General features: G+C 43.6%; 1 protein-coding gene and 1 long non-coding RNA gene across 10 annotated transcripts in view; both read left to right on the top strand.

Annotated features, from left to right (window-relative positions):
* The window catches only part of RPS6KC1 (ribosomal protein S6 kinase C1), an 86759-nt gene extending 80405 nt beyond the window's left edge, over nucleotides 1-6354 (top strand). For all 9 annotated transcript variants that reach the window (XM_086878628.1, XM_086878631.1, XM_086878626.1 and 6 more), the window contains 3 exons: nucleotides 1405-1487; nucleotides 2201-2296; nucleotides 5438-6354. In XM_086878628.1, the coding sequence (XP_086734754.1) occupies nucleotides 1405-1487; nucleotides 2201-2296; nucleotides 5438-5548 (290 nt within the window). In that variant the 3' untranslated portion in view covers nucleotides 5549-6354. The remainder of the gene's footprint in view (nucleotides 1-1404; nucleotides 1488-2200; nucleotides 2297-5437) is intronic.
* Nucleotides 6355-9111: 2757 nt separating this feature from the next.
* On the top strand, nucleotides 9112-17844 carry LOC147655033 (uncharacterized). The gene is made up of 3 exons (XR_015283710.1): nucleotides 9112-15999; nucleotides 16104-16294; nucleotides 16658-17844. It is a non-coding gene; the product is annotated as an uncharacterized LOC147655033 (long non-coding RNA).
* Nucleotides 17845-19011: the final 1167 nt, after the last annotated feature.

Genomic DNA, 19011 nt, shown 5'->3' on the forward strand with positions numbered 1-19011 from the left:
CATCTTTGTAAAAGTTTCTTGCTGCTGATAGGAGTATTAATCTGTAAGGGCTGGAATAAATTCTGATGTGTGGCATCCTTATAGTGATGTATTGGTCATTCCAAGGCCATTAAGTGTAGTAAACTCCTCAACGTGAGGGATGTGCTAGCTCCAGAAACAATGTCTGAGTCATCCTTTCTTGTTGCTCTTGCAAGAGCAGCCTGAGCTTAGTTCTGTGAGGTGCTGAGCCTCTCCAATTTGTGTGGAAGCTGCCTGAGGGGCAGCCCTCTTCACATCCCTGAGCTCAGCATGGCTTTGCTTCCCTGCCTCTGGGGAGCTCTGGTGTGACACCTCTCTCACCCTGACCGTGGGCTGGGACTCATCTGGAGCTCTCCTTGGCCATGCTCATGCTAAGCTCCGAAAAACGATGAGCAGGATTTTTCCGCCCATGCTGCACTGCTTTTCGCAACAACAGCTATGTGACTGTATGCTAATTGTTGTCCTCTGCTGGGCAGCTGGTGTGGCTTTTGCCACTCAAGCTATTTTAGTGCAGCTTCTGCATTTTTTTGACAGTCAAAATGAAGATTTCATCTTCATTGCAATCTGGTTTTCTGCCTGTTTTAGAGCAGAAAGCAGGGTGTGTTTGTATTTAATCATTTTTGTAGTTTAAAGCCTGAGTCAGTGCAGGCCAAGTTTTCTGCATGCATCATGCTACTGAATACGTGTGTGTGTATGGCCAGGGACTGTCACCTCCATCTCCCCTCCCTGCCGTCCCTTGTGCCTGTGCAGCAGCAGCGGTGTTGGGTTGGATGCAAGGGGAAAACAACTTTCCATACCAAGGTAGAGTTTGGGCTGGGCTGTAGCAATAGACAGTTCCTGGCTGTGGTTATGCTGTGGGAAGTAGAGTTGATGTCTCTCTATGAGACCATTGTGAAAAGCCTCCCATGGTGATCCCAGTAAAGGGTGTGGGCTAGCCATGAGACAAATCCTGCCCTCTAAGGCAAAACTGAGTCGTGCAGTAGACTACTGCCCCATCCCTTGTGCTGCTTTTCTCCATGTTTTAGGCCACTCCAATCTGTCCAGCTCTTCTGGCCAGCATAAATACTCTAAGTATGCTTTGCTTTACTGTCTGTCACTGTCTGGTTTTGTCCAGTGTAGAAAAATCATAACTGTGATGCCTACAAGTCTCGAAAGTGCCTATGTATGCATGGAAAAGACAAATTATGCATGGAATGTATGGTGTTGCTGTGCTTGAACAATGCAATCTGTAGGTGGCTAAAGGGCTAACTAAATTGCAGGCATAATGAAAGCTCTGTGGTATTTAGTATATGTTCTGTCAGCATTAAACAGTCACCTTGTAAATATATGTTAATTTTGAAGGTGTAACTGACCTTTTTAATATTAATTGAAATGTCTCATGTTTAGAGGTTGGTGCTATCCTAGAAGAGACAGAAGCCTGTGACTGGTGGAGCCTGGGTGCCATTCTTTTTGAACTCCTCACTGGGAAGGTAGGGCTTGGGGGCAAGTGACTTGATAAAAGTGACTTCTTGGCCAGTAGTTTCTCACCAGTGGTGTGTCCAGGTGTGATTCCTTTGATTGTCTTTCTCAGATGAGCTTTGCCAACCTGAGCACTCTTAATTTGTTTAGTCTGCATGGGACTGGAGAAACAAAACATGCTCAGCCTTCAGCAGAACAACTTAATAGAGATGTCCTAAAATAAGGACTAAAAAATAAATAACAAAAACTATGCTGCCCTCTTAGCTACAGTGATATCTAAGTTCTCTAAAATTCCATCTGTACATGTACAAAACTTTTGCCCTAATACTTCCAGAATTGTTTCCTGAGACTGTGTAGAAGCCATATGTTGCTGCTATATATTAATTCAGTACTTTGAGACAAAGAGTGCTCGGCCAAATCAAACTAGTGATTGGTTGACAGCTCTGCACGAAGGAAGCAAAGTCCACCAAATTACCAGGCTCTTCAGATTTGAGTAATAGATCAGAAGCTTTAAGATGTAAATGTCCTAAAGCTCTGGCTCAGGGAGCTCATCAGCACCTGTAGACATTCCTCCCAGAACCACTACTTCATACTAGGAAGCACTGAATTTTGGCTTTGTGTGTTAAATTTGCATGGATATTAGGAGATAATCCAACACTGCAGTTTTGAAATTAATAAATATGCCTTCCTGCTTTATTTTTCCCTTTTTCCTTTTCTCCTCCAGTCTCTGGTTGAGTGCCATCCATCAGGAATAAACACTCACACTTCTTTGAGTATACCAGACCATGTATCGAAGGAGGCCAGATCACTGATTCAGCAGGTAGGTGACAGGGAGAAGTTGTTTTCTCTATGTACATGTGTGGATGGGATGAATACTTACATACCTCACTTGTTCTGGTGAAGTAAATGTAAAACCAGGAAGCTGCTGATGAGAACATGGATGGCTCCTTTGTCAGCACTGATGAATTTTGCCCAGTTGTCTTGTTGCACTCAGTTGTCTTGTTGCATTTGCAAGCTTGGACTTCTGCTGCCGGCTGGGTCTGTAGAAAAGTGGAGTTTTCTCAAATTTCTCAATTTCTGGAGAAATTGAAATTCTGGAGAATTGAGTTTTCTCAATTTCTTCAAAGAACAAGTCTGGCAAATGCTCTGGAAACCTGCTGGTGATACACAGCATTTTAGGAATTCTGCCCTAAATGTTCATGGAAACATTTGTAATGAACTAAAGAAAAAAATGCTGATGACCAATTCAGAAAGATTGCTCAAAGTACTATGAAACCTGTAGCACACTGATTACAGACTTTCACTGTGGTTGAAAGTCTGTAGCTCTCCTCCAGGAAACCTTCTGGATGCCATTTGGTAAGAAAAGTAGTTTAAATGGTGAATCCAATGACTTTTGTAGTCAGAAGATAAGTGGTAGGTTGGACAAAAGGCAAAATTGTATAGACAAGCTTCCAGACTGATACACCATTTTAAAATTAATGGGAATAGTACTGTTTGATGGTTTTAGTTTACTCTTAGCTTTAGGTAGTCATAACTGAACTTATAGTACAGGGTCTTGAAATTCAGTTAATGCAATCTTCTTTCTAGTTAATTTTGACATAACTGTGGAAGTGTTGCCTAGATCTGACCTGTTCCACTTGAGAAGAATAAGTGATATACGTGAATTGTGCTGTTCAGCTTTGAAGAGGATCTTGCTAGTGGATGCATAAATAATGGCAGGACTTAGATGTAGTTTTGAGCAGAGCAGAGTGGACAAAGTATTTCTTGAGGAAAACAAAGGATACAGATTTTGAAAATTCAGTGAGTGAAAAGGCCTAATGACAGATTGATTTCTTTGCTGTTACTGTGAAATGATCAGTGGAAATGGAGCTGTATGTTTGGACACCACTTATTTTGACTAAGTGAAGTCGCTGAAGGTGAAAGTACTTGTCTTTTTATTTCTGTCAAAGGTAGACAGGGAAATGAATGAAGAACTATCCTATTTTTATGTAATCTGCATTTATGTAGTTAGCAAATTTTTACCCTCACCCACAGATGCTATAAGAAACAAATAGCTGAGGGAAAGCAAAATCACATTTGAGGAAGAGAATTCCTCCCATTAAGACTAGAAGACAAATTAAGTCACCCAGTCCATGTGTCCATGTCAGTGCAGGATTGTTTTTTTTGCTGTAGACTAATGTATTGCCTATTTTCACATATGCCCAAGAATGTCTCTGTTGCCACTGGTGGGTTTTAAGTGGCAAATTTCTGCCTCTCACAGCTGTGTTACAAGGCCAAATCTGTTCAGAGAACAGTCTCCCCAGTGCCTGTTAGGTCAAGTTGTCTAGTGTAGGGTGGTGACTTATCTGGTGGAGGTTTGGCTATATGAAGCAGTAAATCACATTTTTGTTGTGTGACTATCCAAGGAAGCTGCCATTCATTGTTGAGGAAGCCTTGTCAGGAAAAGGAAGAGAGCTCTCTTGGCATGGATAGCAATTTGTCATTGCGACTTTCCTTCCCTCCACTGCCAAGGGTAAACAGGTCAAAACATCACAGAGTAACTCTCCAGGACCAGTGTCCTGCTATACAGAAAATTGTATCAGGTGTTGTCTCCTGCTGTGGCTTCCAGTCCAGGTCACTTCATTGTAAACATCTTCTTCATTTAGCCAGCATCTAAAAAACAGAGATCTGTTTATTTCTGCTGAAAGATAAAATTGGTTTTTGATGTTGATTTGGTATTTTGCACTCAGGTTTTTTTTCAGGAACCTTCAAGTTCTACTGCCAACAAAATAGGCACTGTGACTTTTCAGTAGGTGTCTGTTTCAAGTTTACATTTGTTTTCTGAGGTTAAAGTTACTTGGAAGGACAGACTCCAGAAAATAAGTGACCATGTGTGATTTCCCTCTGCTGGTGCTGCCTGTATTTCCAGGAAAGGCAGAGACACCCTGGCTGTATCTGTGGCTTGGGGGAGATACTAGAGCAGCACCATTCACTGTCAGCAAGCTACTTTTACTCTATGACACTATGACTGCAAATAGCAGAGCCATCTTAAAATATGTAAATTTCTATGTTTATGGATGTAGGCTTACTTAGATGTTGACTGCATCAATATATGAATACACATTTTTCCAAGTGACAACTGGGAGAAGTTATCCTATTAGCTATTGCAGAAAAAGCAAGCAAGAGATCGTGCCTTTGTACTGGCTGTAATTGAATAGAGTATAAACAGTTCTTGAAAACTGCAAAATATGTTTGTGTGTCTTTATTAGTCTCTTTGGAGTTTACCTTTGCATTCCTTTTATATGGATTGGTATCTTTAAACAGATGTAAATATTGTGATTTCCTTTTCACATGAATTCAGCATGTGATGTACAACTAAAAAGCAAACGAGGTGCTGAATTTCAGGAAATTTCCATGAAGCCATTAGGCTGTTTTGTTTCTTTCACTGGTTTGATTTTTCAGTTTTAGGCCATTTGGAGGACTTTTTAAAACTTTTTTTTTTTTTTTTTAAGGAAATGGAGAGCTGGATATGTTATCCTGGTATTTTAGGACCAACTCAAGATTTATGAAATGGAAAGTTACAGACCACTATCCCTGGTGTAGCCATAACACAGTGGTGTGAGCAAAGGTTAACATGAAGCAAATGCGGCGTCCAGAGTTCTACTGATGCAGGCTCTGGCTGCTGCTCTCTCTTTTTAAAATGAGGTTACACTTAAAATGAAGTCCCAGTGTGCAGTGCTTCAGGGAATTGCATGCTGTGATCAGTAGTCTCTGAAGACTGTAAGACTGAGACTCAAGGAAAGGAGAGTCTTCTTCCATTTACTGGATTTTAGGAATTTCAAGTATGCTTTTGCACTCTTGAAAGTAATTCATAGAGCAGGGAAACGGTAGGATGTCCCTTACCTTAGACCTTTCTGAAACTTTTAAGCGGTTGTTTTTGTTCTTACTCACTGAATCATGTGTATTTTTCTTTTATGTCAAGCTTTTGCAGTTTAATCCTGCGGAGCGTCTTGGTGCTGGCGTTGCTGGTGTTGAAGACATCAAATCTCATCCATTTTTTGCCCTTATAGAATGGGCTGATCTGCAGAGATGAGAGACACGTGCCCTCTGAACAAACTCAGGTCAACTGGACAGGTTTCTCTGGCACAGGAGCACCCTGACTCGCTCCTTTTGGATGTCTCCAACCACTCGGATGTAATGGCTAAAGGATGCTGGAGCAACAGAGCCAAAAGTGAACACTTTTAACAGGAGTCACTGGTTGTACAGGGTGCTGGCTTATTTTTAACACAGCTGGTTGCTACGTGTATGTGAGTCCTTTCATTAAAGGCAACTCCTGGGCAGCATGTTTGGCACTGCCAGCTTGCCAGATAAGCAGTGGTGGGAATGTCCTTCTGGTGCTTTGGAAATGGAAGTGTCTATAGGCTGTGCCAGTTGAAAATATTTTTTTATTGTGTCAATAGACCATTTCCCTATGTTAGGTGCAGCTCTTGAGGGGTAGGGAAGGAAAAAGCAAATAATTTATTAATGGTATATGGTAAAGAAAATACTAAATAAAATACTAAAATGCTTTATGCAAAAGTTGACACATTAAAAATAATATATCCATTAAAAATTAAGAAAGCTGTTGCATAATACTGTGGAATGTGTCTTGAAAATAGCATATCATTTTCCCATTCTGGAAAGACCATATAAAAGGCAAATAATGCTGTCAAATGTTGTACTTTGTTGGCTGGCAATGTCTGTTTAAAACCCTTGACTCTGTTGTATTTGATGAGCTACATGTTAAAGTCACTACAGAAAGGGAAATCTTTTCCTCAGCTGGATAAACACTGCTTTAGCACTCTAATAAGGAGCAAGAACACATAACACTAAATAAATATATAGATAAAAAAGGAAAAACTCTTCTCTCATTGCTGTAACCACTGCTTTATCACTTAATGAACTTTACTTCCTCTAAGTGTCCTATTTTTAGCTGCCACTTCAGGAAAAAAACCTTTCTGCTCGTGTTCTTGTGCTTGAGGAAGCTTCTGAACTCCCCTGTTTGTTTGTTAATAGTCTTAATAAATCAAAGAAAGCCTTCACCCACTCTGCTGCTTGAACAGGAAGAAGCCTGGGATTTGCTCATGCCAAATGACTAAGTGACATCTCTGAGCAAACCCTAGTGGGTAAGACTTGGGCAGGAGCCAATTAGCTGACCTGTTTGTTTGCTAGAAACGTCTGGAGAATGGGAAAAGAATATAAGACATGCAGAATATTTTGCTGAGTGCTGCTAAGCAGCCATGCCTGTATGGGTTCCTGATGTACAAATGCTGTACACTGTGATGTACAGATTATGGATCCATGGGGTTTTTCCTAAATATTCTCTTTGCTTGCACTCTTTTTTTCCCCCACTTTTCTTCTTCTGCCCAGCTTTATCCGGAGAACAAAGGGCAAATTCCTTTGGGAAAGTGAGGTGACAGCAACGATTATTGAATTTACAACTCAAAAAAAAAAAAAAAAAGAAAAAAAAGTATCCTTCCATTTGTATTTTAGCAGTGTATTTTATGGGCACTCCCAAAAGTGCATCTGTACAGTCTCCATCTGTTAGACACTAGGTTGATGTATTCAAATAAAGTGGAAAAGGAAAATGCTTCACTTAAACAAAGGAAATCTGGAAACTTTTTTTTTTCCTCTTAAAATTATTCCACTCCCCTTTTTTTTTTTTTCTTCCCTTTCTTGTGATCACCAGGCCAGCAGAGGGGCTGTCACAACACTGCAGGTTGTAACCAGGTCACTAGTATCACTGCCTACCCAGTGCTGTCCAAGATTACATCACTTGCAGAAACTGCGTTTCAACCCGCCACCCTCTGGCTTCATAACAGGAACTCCCTCAGGTGAGCCACAGGAACAACTTCCTGTGCCGAGCGGGTCGGAAATCTCTAATGCAGAGACCAAGCTGATCCCGAGCTTCCTTCCAGCACTGCCCTGCCTGTCACTTTGGAGCGGGCTCATTGCTCAAGGAAAGCCTCCCTCCCCTCAGCCACCTGACTCCCTCCCTGGGGCTCTCTAGCCCAGCCACCAGATAATGTCCCTGCCAGTGTTGATCTGTCCCATTGCATTTGCCTGGTGATAACTGTACAAAAAAGTATTTTCCATGTTACTTTGAAATGCTGTTGTGTTCAGGTTGTGCCCCTGTGCTGGCTGTAAGCAAAGGCAGGATAAGATAGCATGGGAGCACAAGCTGGTTTCTGTGAGCAGCAGAAGAAAAACCCCTGTTCTGGCAGAAACCAGATGATTGGTCACTCTGACTGCAAAGCATTTGGTTTAGTTAATGACACCAAAATATTTTTTTTCAAGTATGTTAGTGAGGAATTCTAGATCATAGAGAGTAGAAGGAATGGCGGTATGACTTGCCAGAAATGAGCCTTTGAGATGCTACAAGTATTTGTAACATTACCACTGACTCAGATAATTGTTTTGTCGAGGGTCTGGAGTTAATTGCACAAAACCAATCCTGCTTCTATCTTCAATTTTTTTTCCTTGAACATGTATTATGTTGTATTGGTGTTTACATGTATTCCTTTAATAAACAAAACCTTTCAAACCTAAGTCAGACCTTACCTTTCTGAACTTCACATTTAGTTCTTGAAGACTGACCTTACCCGATCAGTGCTTTTTGTCCTTTGCTTTAATGAGTTGAAATGCTCTAGATACCTTCTTTTTGGTGCCTGTTACAAAGCCCTGTGATGCACATCTCCATTTGGATGACTGTTCATTGCCACTTCCTTCTGTTACACCTAATAGCTAAAAGCAAAACAAATCAGTGCCTTTTTTTCCCCACAGGAATTAGTGACAGTCTATGTAAAACACAGTAAAATAAACCTATAGATTTTTCTATTCTCCTGTGGGTGTTCAGGTACAGCAGATTATGCACTCGGGGCATCTCAGAGTGGTAATTCATTGCATCCTATTGAACTACCCTGTAACATTCTTTGTGTCCTTCTAAGAAAAACTGGGATACAAAATATTTGAAGGCTTGCCCTGGGTAGAATTGCCACGAGGTGAGCCTGGGCCCCTGCCCAGACCTATAGGAGAAACCACATCTCATGAAATATGAGTGGCATAACTTTGAATGGCTGTATTCACAGCTTCTGTTCTTGTAGCACAGCTCCCGTGTCTCCTGTGAAAATCGCCTCGCAGACAGCAGTCACTGTCACGCTGACTCTCGGCACACCTTTGGGATGCTGAGTTGGCAGGGTTACCTGTGCTGGAACATCCACCCTGCTCCTCTCTCCAGTGCTAACCTGTTCCTTGGTGTGTCCCTGCAGCGAAGGGCACTGGGATGAAGAAGGCTGGGGAGGTCAGCCCTCTCTAAATGAAGCACTCAGCATAACAAGGTACAGGGAAGCACAAAGTAAACCACTATGGGATTTTTTTATTTTTTTTTTTTGGTGAGTGTGGTGTCATTTGTTTTCTCAAGGACACCGAGTAGGAAGCTGGAGAAACAGAAACTTCCCGTGTGGTGAGATTTATGGTAGGGATTTTAGCAATAAAATGAGAAAGTACAATTGTTAGCTTCGTTGGGTTTGTTCTTTCTGTGAGGGCTGTGCTGTGAGCTGAGTAGTGTGGCTCCTGGCTGCTGCCTGGTCCTGTGCTCCATGTCAGGGGCCATTTCCTGGGCCCCAGCACGTGCCATTCCGTGGCTGGGCACCCCAATGCCCTTCTCCAGTCAGCAGCACCTCTGGCAGCCGGCCCTCAGCTCTGTGCATCTGCTGAGCCACCCCTGGCTCTCAAGTCAGAGCCCCACAGCTTTTTGTGGCCCCAAGAAATTTGGTGTGTGGGCTCTGTTTGCCTGCAGCAGGGCCCGGTTGAGTGTTGCCCATTCCCTCCCCTCAGTGGCTTGTTCCCTGAGGCCTGCTGTGCTTGCTGCGTGGTGTCCTGGGGGATGGGGGGAGATGCTGCTGGAGAGGCCCCCCGTGTGGCCAGGACCTGTTTCCCTCAGCCGTGCTCCTGCCCAGCAGCCTCCCACGGGCTCTGCTCTGCAGTGGTTTGTGCCACCATATACATTAATGGTGGTTATTCGGCATGTGCCCACCAACAAAGGGTAGATTGGGGCGTAGTGAGTACCAGATCTGGGGCTTTGGCCACCCTGGTCATCCTCCAGGATCTTCCATGTGGTTGTACCTCCATGGCTGGGTCCCCTGTAGGTGTCACACCCTGGTGCTGCACGGGGACGAGGGCTGTGGCAAAGTCACCAGGCTGGGGTGTAGCTCCTGCTTCGGGGAATGGGTGAGGCTTAGGGGTGAGGGGGGAGTGAAGAACTGGGCCAAGCAGCAGCAGGGGTGCTGGCAGCCCCCAGGACAGGGTGCCTCGCGTGGCTCCAGCTGCCGTTTGGGAAGGGGTGGCAGAGCCAACTCCCAGAGGGGGAATGGGACTTGCTTAAAAGGTGCCGAGCAGCTGCTGCTGGCAGCAGGGGTTGAGACTGGCAGCACAGGGCTGGCTGCTGCGCCGCGGGGCCGGTGGAGGGCTGGTTGCTGCCTGAGCCATCTGCGTGAGCAGAGCTGGGAAGCCCTGGCCCAAAGGTTGCGGTGTCCTCAAGAAAATCCCAACTTGTGAGTGGCAAAGTGGTGGAAGCGATCCCACCGCTTGCTAGTTCTGTGCAGTGAAATCTCCTGCACCCCTGCTGCGGGGCAGAGGAGGCTAATCAGGGTAGAGCAGAGAGGATGCTCCAGACTCCTGGCAGCGGGTGACAGCTTGATGTGCTGCCCCAACAGGACCTCACAGTCTCTTGGCAGATCAGAGGCTCTCCTTCTCCAAAGGCCGCTCTGTCTCCATCTTCTTGGCCCAGGGAACCATCAGGAGGGATTAGTGCTGCTGCCAGAGGACTGCAGTGGCTCTGTGATGTGCAGGAGGGCTGGGGACATGTGCAGATCTGGGCAGTGGGGAATTGGTGTTGTCTTGGGTAGGCTGTGGGTGGTCACCTTGATGCTTTGCTGTTGAGATCCTAAGGGTGGCAAGTTTGAGAAAAGTCCTTTGGGAGTGATAAGCTGTTGCCAAGTGGTGGAGCTGGATAAAGACGGACCAGACAAGGAACGAGCAGTTGTTGCAGTCAGTGGTCTTCCTTAGCAGAGCCTTGCTAACTTCCTTTGCTTTGTCTTGGAGAGGAGACGTTTTGCCTTGATACAACCTCACTTGTGCCAGTTTCTCCCATCTCCTTTTGTGAGCTGAGCCATTTATCTCCAGGGTATTTTCTGGATTTCCATCCATGTCCTGTGTTACATCCTTCAGGCTTGGTCACAGATTTTCTTGCCCTTTCTGTGCCCTTGATTCTGAAATGCTGCCCCAAAATGCTGGGATGCAGGAACACATTATTAAATGCAGCTGTTTGCCCCAGGTACTGGTGAAGCAAAGAGACAGGATTACACCCACAATATGAAAGTCCAGGGATTGCAAAAGTGTTAGGAAATTGGTTTCCCCAGCAGTGTGTGAGTAACGAGAGTTTTACGGCACCTTGCACAGCAATGGGATAACGAGGAAGGAGCCTCCATGAGAGGCACCAGTGATGTGCCATGATTTAGAGCACGGTGCTGGCCAGCTATGCTCCACTTGGGGTCTTTGCTTGTGCTCTGTGGTCTGACATTTGCCAGCTCATAATCTTCCTTTACAAACCAGGCATGGAGAAGAGCTACTTCAACAGCATGGATCATGAGCCAAGTGGCACATACCCTTTCTCCAAATTTTAAAATTTGCTATTTTGCTGCCTTGGTCTCTGTCCTTTCCAGCCTCATATCTTCTTTGGCCTCAGAGAACTCTCCTGTGACCAGCCCCTGGCAGGCCTGGCAAACACGATAGGGTGAGGTGAGAGGGGAGTTCCCCTGAGAAGAACCCTGGCTTGCTCCAGCTCTTTGCAGTCCCCTTGACAGGTGCTCTGAGATACCGCAGAGTCCTGAGTTAATCACCTTTCCAGGGTAAAGCAACTGCACAGTGTGAAGTCCCAGCCCCATTAACATCACTGGGAGTTTTTCCATTGACTTTTCTGGGGTCAGGAGCTTACCCTTCAATTACAGAGAGACGCCAATTTCATGGAAACAGGTATAGAAAGCTTGTTTGCTTTCCTACTTTAAGCACACCCATGTAGTTTCAGTCCTGGTGTTAGTGCAATACGCATGGAGGTTTTTTGTTTGTTTGCTTTTTTGTGGTTTGGGTTTTTCTTTAACGTTGTTTTGCTTTATTTACTATTCTGGTGGGTGCAGTTAATATGGCTGTTCAGTTACTCTCCCTGCCTGGGGTGAGGTCTGCTAGTCTTTTCCCTCGCCTTTGCTGTGCCTTTGATTTACTGTGGGGGCCTCCCTATGTAATGGGGAGGGCATTTTGCATGATGGCAGAGATGGGAAGAGTTAGTGAGCGCCTGCCCTGCGTTTTAAGGCTGAGAAGTCTTTGATGAGCAGGGTTGCACATGCCCCGTTAGGGTGACTGGAGCGCAGAGGGCTGAGAAAGGCAGGCATCTGGTTTCCTCATTATTTCTTTTCATAAATAATCCCTTGTCCTTGCACCCTGGACTCTGACAGCATTTAGAATATGTCGGGCGGGTTTTTTTTCTTCTCCTGTCCGAAACTTATTCATTTGGAGAGCAATGAAACAATAGGTTTTTGTCTAAATCTTTACCAGTGAAATCGTCAGGAGAGATTTCCACCCCCCTCTCCCGTCTATCTTCCTTTTGTCTCCTTCAGTTGTCGGGGTCAGGATTCGCCGCCAAACGGAGCCCGCAGTTGCTTTTCCAGGCCCCAGATGCCAATATGTGGCAGCATCTGGCTGGTTGGCAGGCGCCGGGCAGTGGTGCTGGCTGTGCTGTCAGGCGGCGGTGGTGGCGCTTGGTGGGCGCCCTGCTTCTTTGAGGACGTGGTCCCAACCAAGAGCAGGGATAATAATTAAATCTGCTAAAGGAGGTGAATTATCGGCTAGGGCGGCTACCAGTGGAAGCTGCGCCGGCTCCCGGCCCTGGATTTTTTTGTCCTCGTCGGCAGCATCCTGTGTAACCTCACCTTCTTGTGCTGTGAGCGTTTCAGGTGCCTTAAGGCATGGAGCTCCTTGAAAGAGAAATACAAATCACTAAAAATGTAGAGATAAAACCCTCTCCTTAGAGGCCATGTGTTTGGCATGGGAAACACACGATAACAGCTTGCTTTAGAAAGGTGACATTTCCACTGAAGGCTGAATAATAAAAAATGCATTAGACTTTTGTAATGAAGACAGCTTCTGGGACCGGGGAATCTACTGCTTCCTTGAAATATATGCGTGGGAGCTCTCCCTGGCCCTAATGGGTGTCACATGTGGCTCTGGCTACATTAATGTTGTAAGCTCCATTAAAAGGGATTGTCAGTAGCCCTTCACGTGCGGTGAATCAAAGCTGTCTTTCCCTAACTTTGCTTTGGCTCAGGCTTGTGTGTGTAGACTGACTTGCCCAGGGTTAAGTCACTTTTAATATTAAGATGGATAGAAAAGACTCTAATACTATTTTTTCTTTCTTTTTTCTTTTTTTTTTTTTTTTTAATTCCCCTCTCCCTTTTAATTCAGAGCTTGCTGGTGAAGGACTCTGGAGGGATGGGGAAGGAGGAGACAGCCAGGCAGCTTAAAGAGGCCTCTGAGGGTCATGTTGAGTCTGTGCTATTATGTTCCAGCGAGGAGAATAGCTTTATTGACAGACAGCTGTTTGACTCCTGCAGCCATACAGTATTTGCTGCAGAGCTGCATAAATACTGAGCCCATGTTGACAAATTCCTCGTCAGTGCAAGATAGTTAAACCTGCTTGTTTAATCATTTGTGTGCTCTTACCTCTGCTGCTCTGAAAAGAATGAGCTGCTGTTTTACAATACAATGCATGAGAAACCTCTAAATGCTCAGAGCTGCTTCACGTGAGGTTTTCAGGGTGTCTTTTTATTCAGACCCTCTTGGAAACACAGTACCCCATTTTTTTTGTTATGACAATTAGATTTTTCTCTCTTTTTTTTTTTTTCTCTAGAAAGTGTATAATTTTTGGTTTTCAAATAAAAAAATATCTGGCAAGCTGTCTTTACAGTGGAGGTAGCAGCTTTCTTGGCAGACCTTAGGTCCTGTCTGCAAAGTGACACCAGCACTGGCATGGCCCTTTTAGGAGTCCCACACCTTGGTTTTTGCAGCACGTGTGCAAAGGCACGTGAGGATTTGTGTTTTGGTTTGGCTTTTCTGGCACAGGGATATGGAACCTGTGCTACTGGTCACCTCCTGTCCCTAGCTCGGGGATGGTCTTTTGACCTCCCACTCATTTCACAATAATATCCACCTTCATACCAGCATACTATCATGTCACATTGTTGGCCTCATCTCTGGAAATGTAGTATCTAAAATTAAAGATTTGTTTCCGTTTTGGAAATTTTCTGTTGACCTTTGTCACTTGAACAGGTAGAGAGGTGTAAATCAGGGCTTCTGCCACGCAGTCAATGGGAAAAAAGAGAGATGTCTTTTGAGATTTTCTTTGGACCCTCTTTACAGTGTGGCATCTCTTTAGTCCTTTCAAAATGTTTCTGGTGTTTGAGTGATTTTCTAATCAAAGGATATATTATTGGGGGGGTCACTAAAAGAGAATGCCTTACTGAAATAGGAACCTATTGTCCAGCTGTACAAAAAAATGTAAAACTGTCAAGTTGGTTTTCAGAGATGGGTCACTGTATGTTCATGTGGCAGTGAAGGAAATGTGCACCTCTTTCAGGATCACAAATAAAGCTGTGTGTGCTTCAAGTGGTTGGTACAGGGAAGCTGTCTGTCCTATGGCTGTAACTGCTTATGGAGCTGAACCTGGTGGTGCTGCTGGGTTTTGAGATGTTTTATCAGTATCCTGGCAAGTACAGGCAAAGCCAATATTGTCTGATGTTTCCATTTTCTTAAGTTCTGGTGTTGGTGCAAGACATTGATTATATTGAGATTTACACTTGTGTCATGATGTTTGTGCTCTACTAAAGGACACAGCCAGCTGAAGCGATCAGCATGCAAAGAAATCAGGTTTCCATTGATTTCAGAGAGTACAGGTAGGTTTTTTTTTTCATTGTTTTAACTAAAAAAAAATAAATCAAACAAAACAGCATAAAACACAGTCTTAGGAGTATGTCACAGCTTTGCTAATTGGCTAGACCAGGCACCCTCACTCGAAGCCCTAGGAGCCTGGACAGCTCCTACATTACTTCTAAGGAAATACCTCCTCTCTCCATATATGTGCTTCCTGAGGGGGTTCCATTTACAACCAAGTTATTAATTGAATGTTGTTTTTATCATTCATGTTTTGACAGCGGTTTTGAATTTCATTTATTTTTTGACTTTATTATTTTCATAGTCTTTTTCTAGATGGACTTTGTTCTCGCTTGTCTCCTAGCCACCAAAAGGGTGGTTTGCTGCAGAAATGTTGGCTTTCATTCCATTCTAGTAATTTAAAAGCATGTTCCCTTCTTTTTAGTGCATCCATATAGCTTGTATGCTAAGGCCCAAGTGCTGCACAAGTTTATGTGGCTATTAAAATGTTTCTAAATGAATGAGAAGTATTAAAAAATCCCAATACTGTGAACTAGATTGGGAGCTTTGGAAGAATTAGAAGCACTTTTGGCTTAAAGCGTAAGTCAACCTTCAGCTAGAGGCCTTTTTAAACAAAAGCTTGCTTTCTGTCCTTCACCTTTCATCATTTTAAGAGACTAACTGCAGAGCTCTGACATAGTTGAATTCAGAGTCCACCTTCAGAGCTGGGTCAGTACAGCTTCGGGTTTCTTCAGGTTTCCACTTTTTTAACCCTGCTGTTGATAGTATGATTGTTGTTCCCACTGGTCTTTTTGAACCAGATTTTTGGCTGGAGGCTAACTTTTTTTATTATGCAAAAACCAAAGCACCAGAATGCCTGCCAGTAGTGGGGCTGGTATAGTCCCCATTCCAACTAAGTGTGAATTGGACCAGCTGGAGAAAGACACCAACCCAACAGTCTGATGGATAAGAGAAAAAATCCTGTTATGGGTTCAGTGAGATAGCACTATTTTGTCTTTGTGCTGCAGTCTCATACAACCCATGTGGAAGCCTGAAGGAGGGAGCATCCTCAGCCCCAGAGAACTGACAGTTCAAATGGCCTCATAGCAGAAGGCCTGAAAAAATGGGGCTGAATCCACAGTGTTTGGTACCACTGATCCTGCTGGGACTGAACTCTTCAGTCTCTCTTCAGGTGCCTGATATTTCCCAGATGCTCTCCAGCCCAGTGCCATGCTCCCCTAATAAGAAAAGTGTGGATGATTTATATCCAACGCAACTTTCTCACTTGTTTTCTTTCTCCTTTCTTGCATGGTAAGAATCCCCTGAGCTGGTCTCCAGGTGTTGCTGCCATGGGAGTCCCAGAGGATGATGTACAGCACATCCACCCTGAGCACTGGGCAGCTCTGCTGCAGGAAGTCAGAGATTTTCTAGCATGGAATACAACAGGGCTTTTCTGCAGTTATCATGGAGAGAGCGTTTTCCTTGGATGTGTGCAGCTCGTTTGTTACAAAGCAAGCCATGCTCCAGGTGTGCCATCCTATGCACAGTGCTTATTTATTTCAGCCCTTAATCAGAGCTGGGTCAAATACCTGTAAGGAAAACATAAAGGTCATACAATGGTTTTTTTTTAGGAATTGAAGTTGTAACTCCTCCTCTGAAGTCTTGATTCAACAGCATTAATGCCATAATACTGCAAGAAACAGCCATTATCCACCAAGCTCGAACTAGGTAAAAACCACGAAAGGAGTTTTGTCTGGAGTGGTCAAATTTCAGTGCAAACACAGAGGGTCAACTTGTGACACTTGGCTCCTGTATTCTGCTCGTAAGCATCCCAGTGTATTTGCTTTGCTCTCCCTCTCTTTTTCCTCTTCTGTTCCCCTGTCCATATATCAGTGTCAGGGAGTTCAGACATCACAAGGGCCGGTGTTTTTTTTTATTATTTTTGTAACACCTAATGTGGAATTTTGCATGAGCAACACTCCTTCCTGTCGGCACTTGGAAACTCTTTTGTGTTACGTCCGTCCTTTCTCTGAAGTAATCGCTCAACTATTTCTAGCAATAAAATATTCCTCTGTAGTGCCATCAGATGTGTTAGAAAGACTAGTGCAAGATCTGAAGGCCCTGTCCAGGTAAATTAACAAAACTTCCATGGCCTTTAATGCTCTCCTTTTTTATTTCATTGCAGATATTGCCTGTGAACATGGAGTAGGAAAAAGGCTCCCAGATGCTCCCAGATAGACACAAACTATGTACTCTACAGAGAGGCTGCACACTGTCTGAGTGACATACCAAGGGTCAGGAACAGGAGTCTGTGCATATCTACAGCCTTACTTTATGGTTTTGTTTGTTTGTTTGTTTGTTTGTTTTGTTAACTTTAAAAACACTACACCAAAGATTTGTCTAAAATTTGTTAGGCTACTGGAAATGGGACCTTCCTCTTCTGTTAGCTGAAAAGACAGTGGGGTTTTCATCTGTCCACAGCTGGGGAAGTGAGTAGAGAAGCCATTCCAATAAGGCAGTTTGAAAATCTTACTTGGTGCATAAGATGCATTTGGGGAAAGGAAGGTTTTCCTAAGATATTTAAAGATTCACCTGATTAACAATGGGAGAATTCACCTCCTTTGCTTTGTGCTCAGGATTTGACACTAGCTGAAGTAGAGTTGAAACTTGTGGCAATTATTGAGAAATCCTTCAAGAATGGAGAAGTGGCAGAATTGATGGTCATACAGTTTTCCATGTCACCAGTTGCACCAGCTGGAAGCGCACGTGCAAGCTGAACTTATTTGCAGTGGTTGCTTTGACCTGACTTTGAGAATCAACTTCTCCATGAGTTACAGTGCTAGGGATGAAACAACTGCTTATTCTTTGGCTTTTCTTCAGTCTTTCTTCAGCTGGACCTCCTATGATCCAAGTCTCTGCTTCCTGGGAAGGAGCCATGTGTGTGCAGCTGCCCCCGGTGTGGTTGCATGACTGCCCTACTTGCTGCCTTGCTCCACACTGCTGTCTCCTGTGGCTTTGGCACTAAAAAAAAGTTTACTCCAAAATGAGGGTATTTTTGTGCAGCACCTTTTTTTTTAATTTTATTTTTTGTTTTGGTGGTTTTTTCCTTTTTTTTTTTCTTTTTTTTTTTTTGTTTGACAGCCATGACAGCCTCTTCTCATTATTATGGAAAATATAGGGTTGGTGGTAATTACTATCTGAGTATGAATGGGAGCAGAAGTGGGCATAGACTGCACTGGCCTTTCTTTGACAAGGTATAACTTTCTTCTGGATTTCCGTGTTAATTAATGCTTATTTAAAAACCACTTTAATTGGCAGTAAACATCTCAACTTTTTGTACTCATTAAAATGCACCCATTGATGTGTGATGGATTTTTTAAAGCTTAATTAACTTTCTTCCTGTATATATAACCTATAATAATGACAAATACTGGAAACTGCCTCCCTTTCCCCCCCCTCCCCTATTTTTTGCCCTCCCCCCGATATTTCTATCACTTGAAGAAAGGCTATAAAAATGTATCCTGACTTGGCCAGGATGGGGGTGGGGGGGAGCTCCCTGGGCACAATAATTCAGCCCCTCTCAAAGACCCCCACAGAGGCTGAGACTGGCCAGGAGCCACAGGCAGCTGCCCTGCGTGCCCATGCCCTGTCCCGTGCCTGCTCTTGCAGCCTGAGATGCCTACCATGCCCTCACTCTTCTCCCTTGTGGGCAGGAACTGGATCCTTCTCCCATCTTCACTGTGGGTCATTCATCATCTTTTTTTTAAAAAATAAAATTGCTGTGGAAACTTTTTCTCAGGTAAGCTTACAGACCTTTTCTTGCCTGAAAAGAAACAGAATCTTTAAGTGAATATTGATTTTTCTAGTTTCTTTGTTTTGTTGTTTTTTTTTTCTTTTTTTTTTTTCAATAGATTGAGACAGGTCTATCTGCATACACATATGTGAATGCCAAGTAAAAAGAATCAAAGAGCCTCTAATAGTGCTTTCCTCCCTCCAATTTTCAGCCCATATCTAAGCCACTGAACTGGATTTAGTGCAAAACTTTCTAGTGCAATGAAGAAAACAATGATTTCAACTTCTAATTTTTAAGTGTGTCAGCATTTTGGACTATGAAATTAGACTCCTGAATCGCTTTTGAACATGAGATGTTGGTACTTTTTGCAACTGTGATCCTTTCTATACAAGTGAAATTACCAACAAGCAGAGCACATTACAGTAATTCATGAAAATATGCAAATTGCTTGGTTCAGCTATTACACACAGATCATTTCCCAGTCTTTCTTTGCAATTTATGGAATATTCTTGTTTAAGGTGGGTAAATCAGAAGTTTTAAAGTGGGCAGTCTGGTTTGTGAAGGCACTTCTAGCGAGTAAATTTTAAATGCATGAAACAATGATTTAATTTCCACAAGTGCTTAATTTCCAAAAACTCTTAGTATCTTCATCCAAATGTAAACCTGTTTAAAATACCTTGTGAAATGCTCTTCATTCTCCTTTTCTCTGTGTGCTTTTTCTAACCCAGTTGATAACTGCGCTGCTG

This window comes from Cyanistes caeruleus, chromosome 2, assembly GCF_971803275.1.
Source record: "Cyanistes caeruleus chromosome 2, bCyaCae1.hap1.1, whole genome shotgun sequence".
Lineage (NCBI taxonomy): Eukaryota > Metazoa > Chordata > Aves > Passeriformes > Paridae > Cyanistes > Cyanistes caeruleus.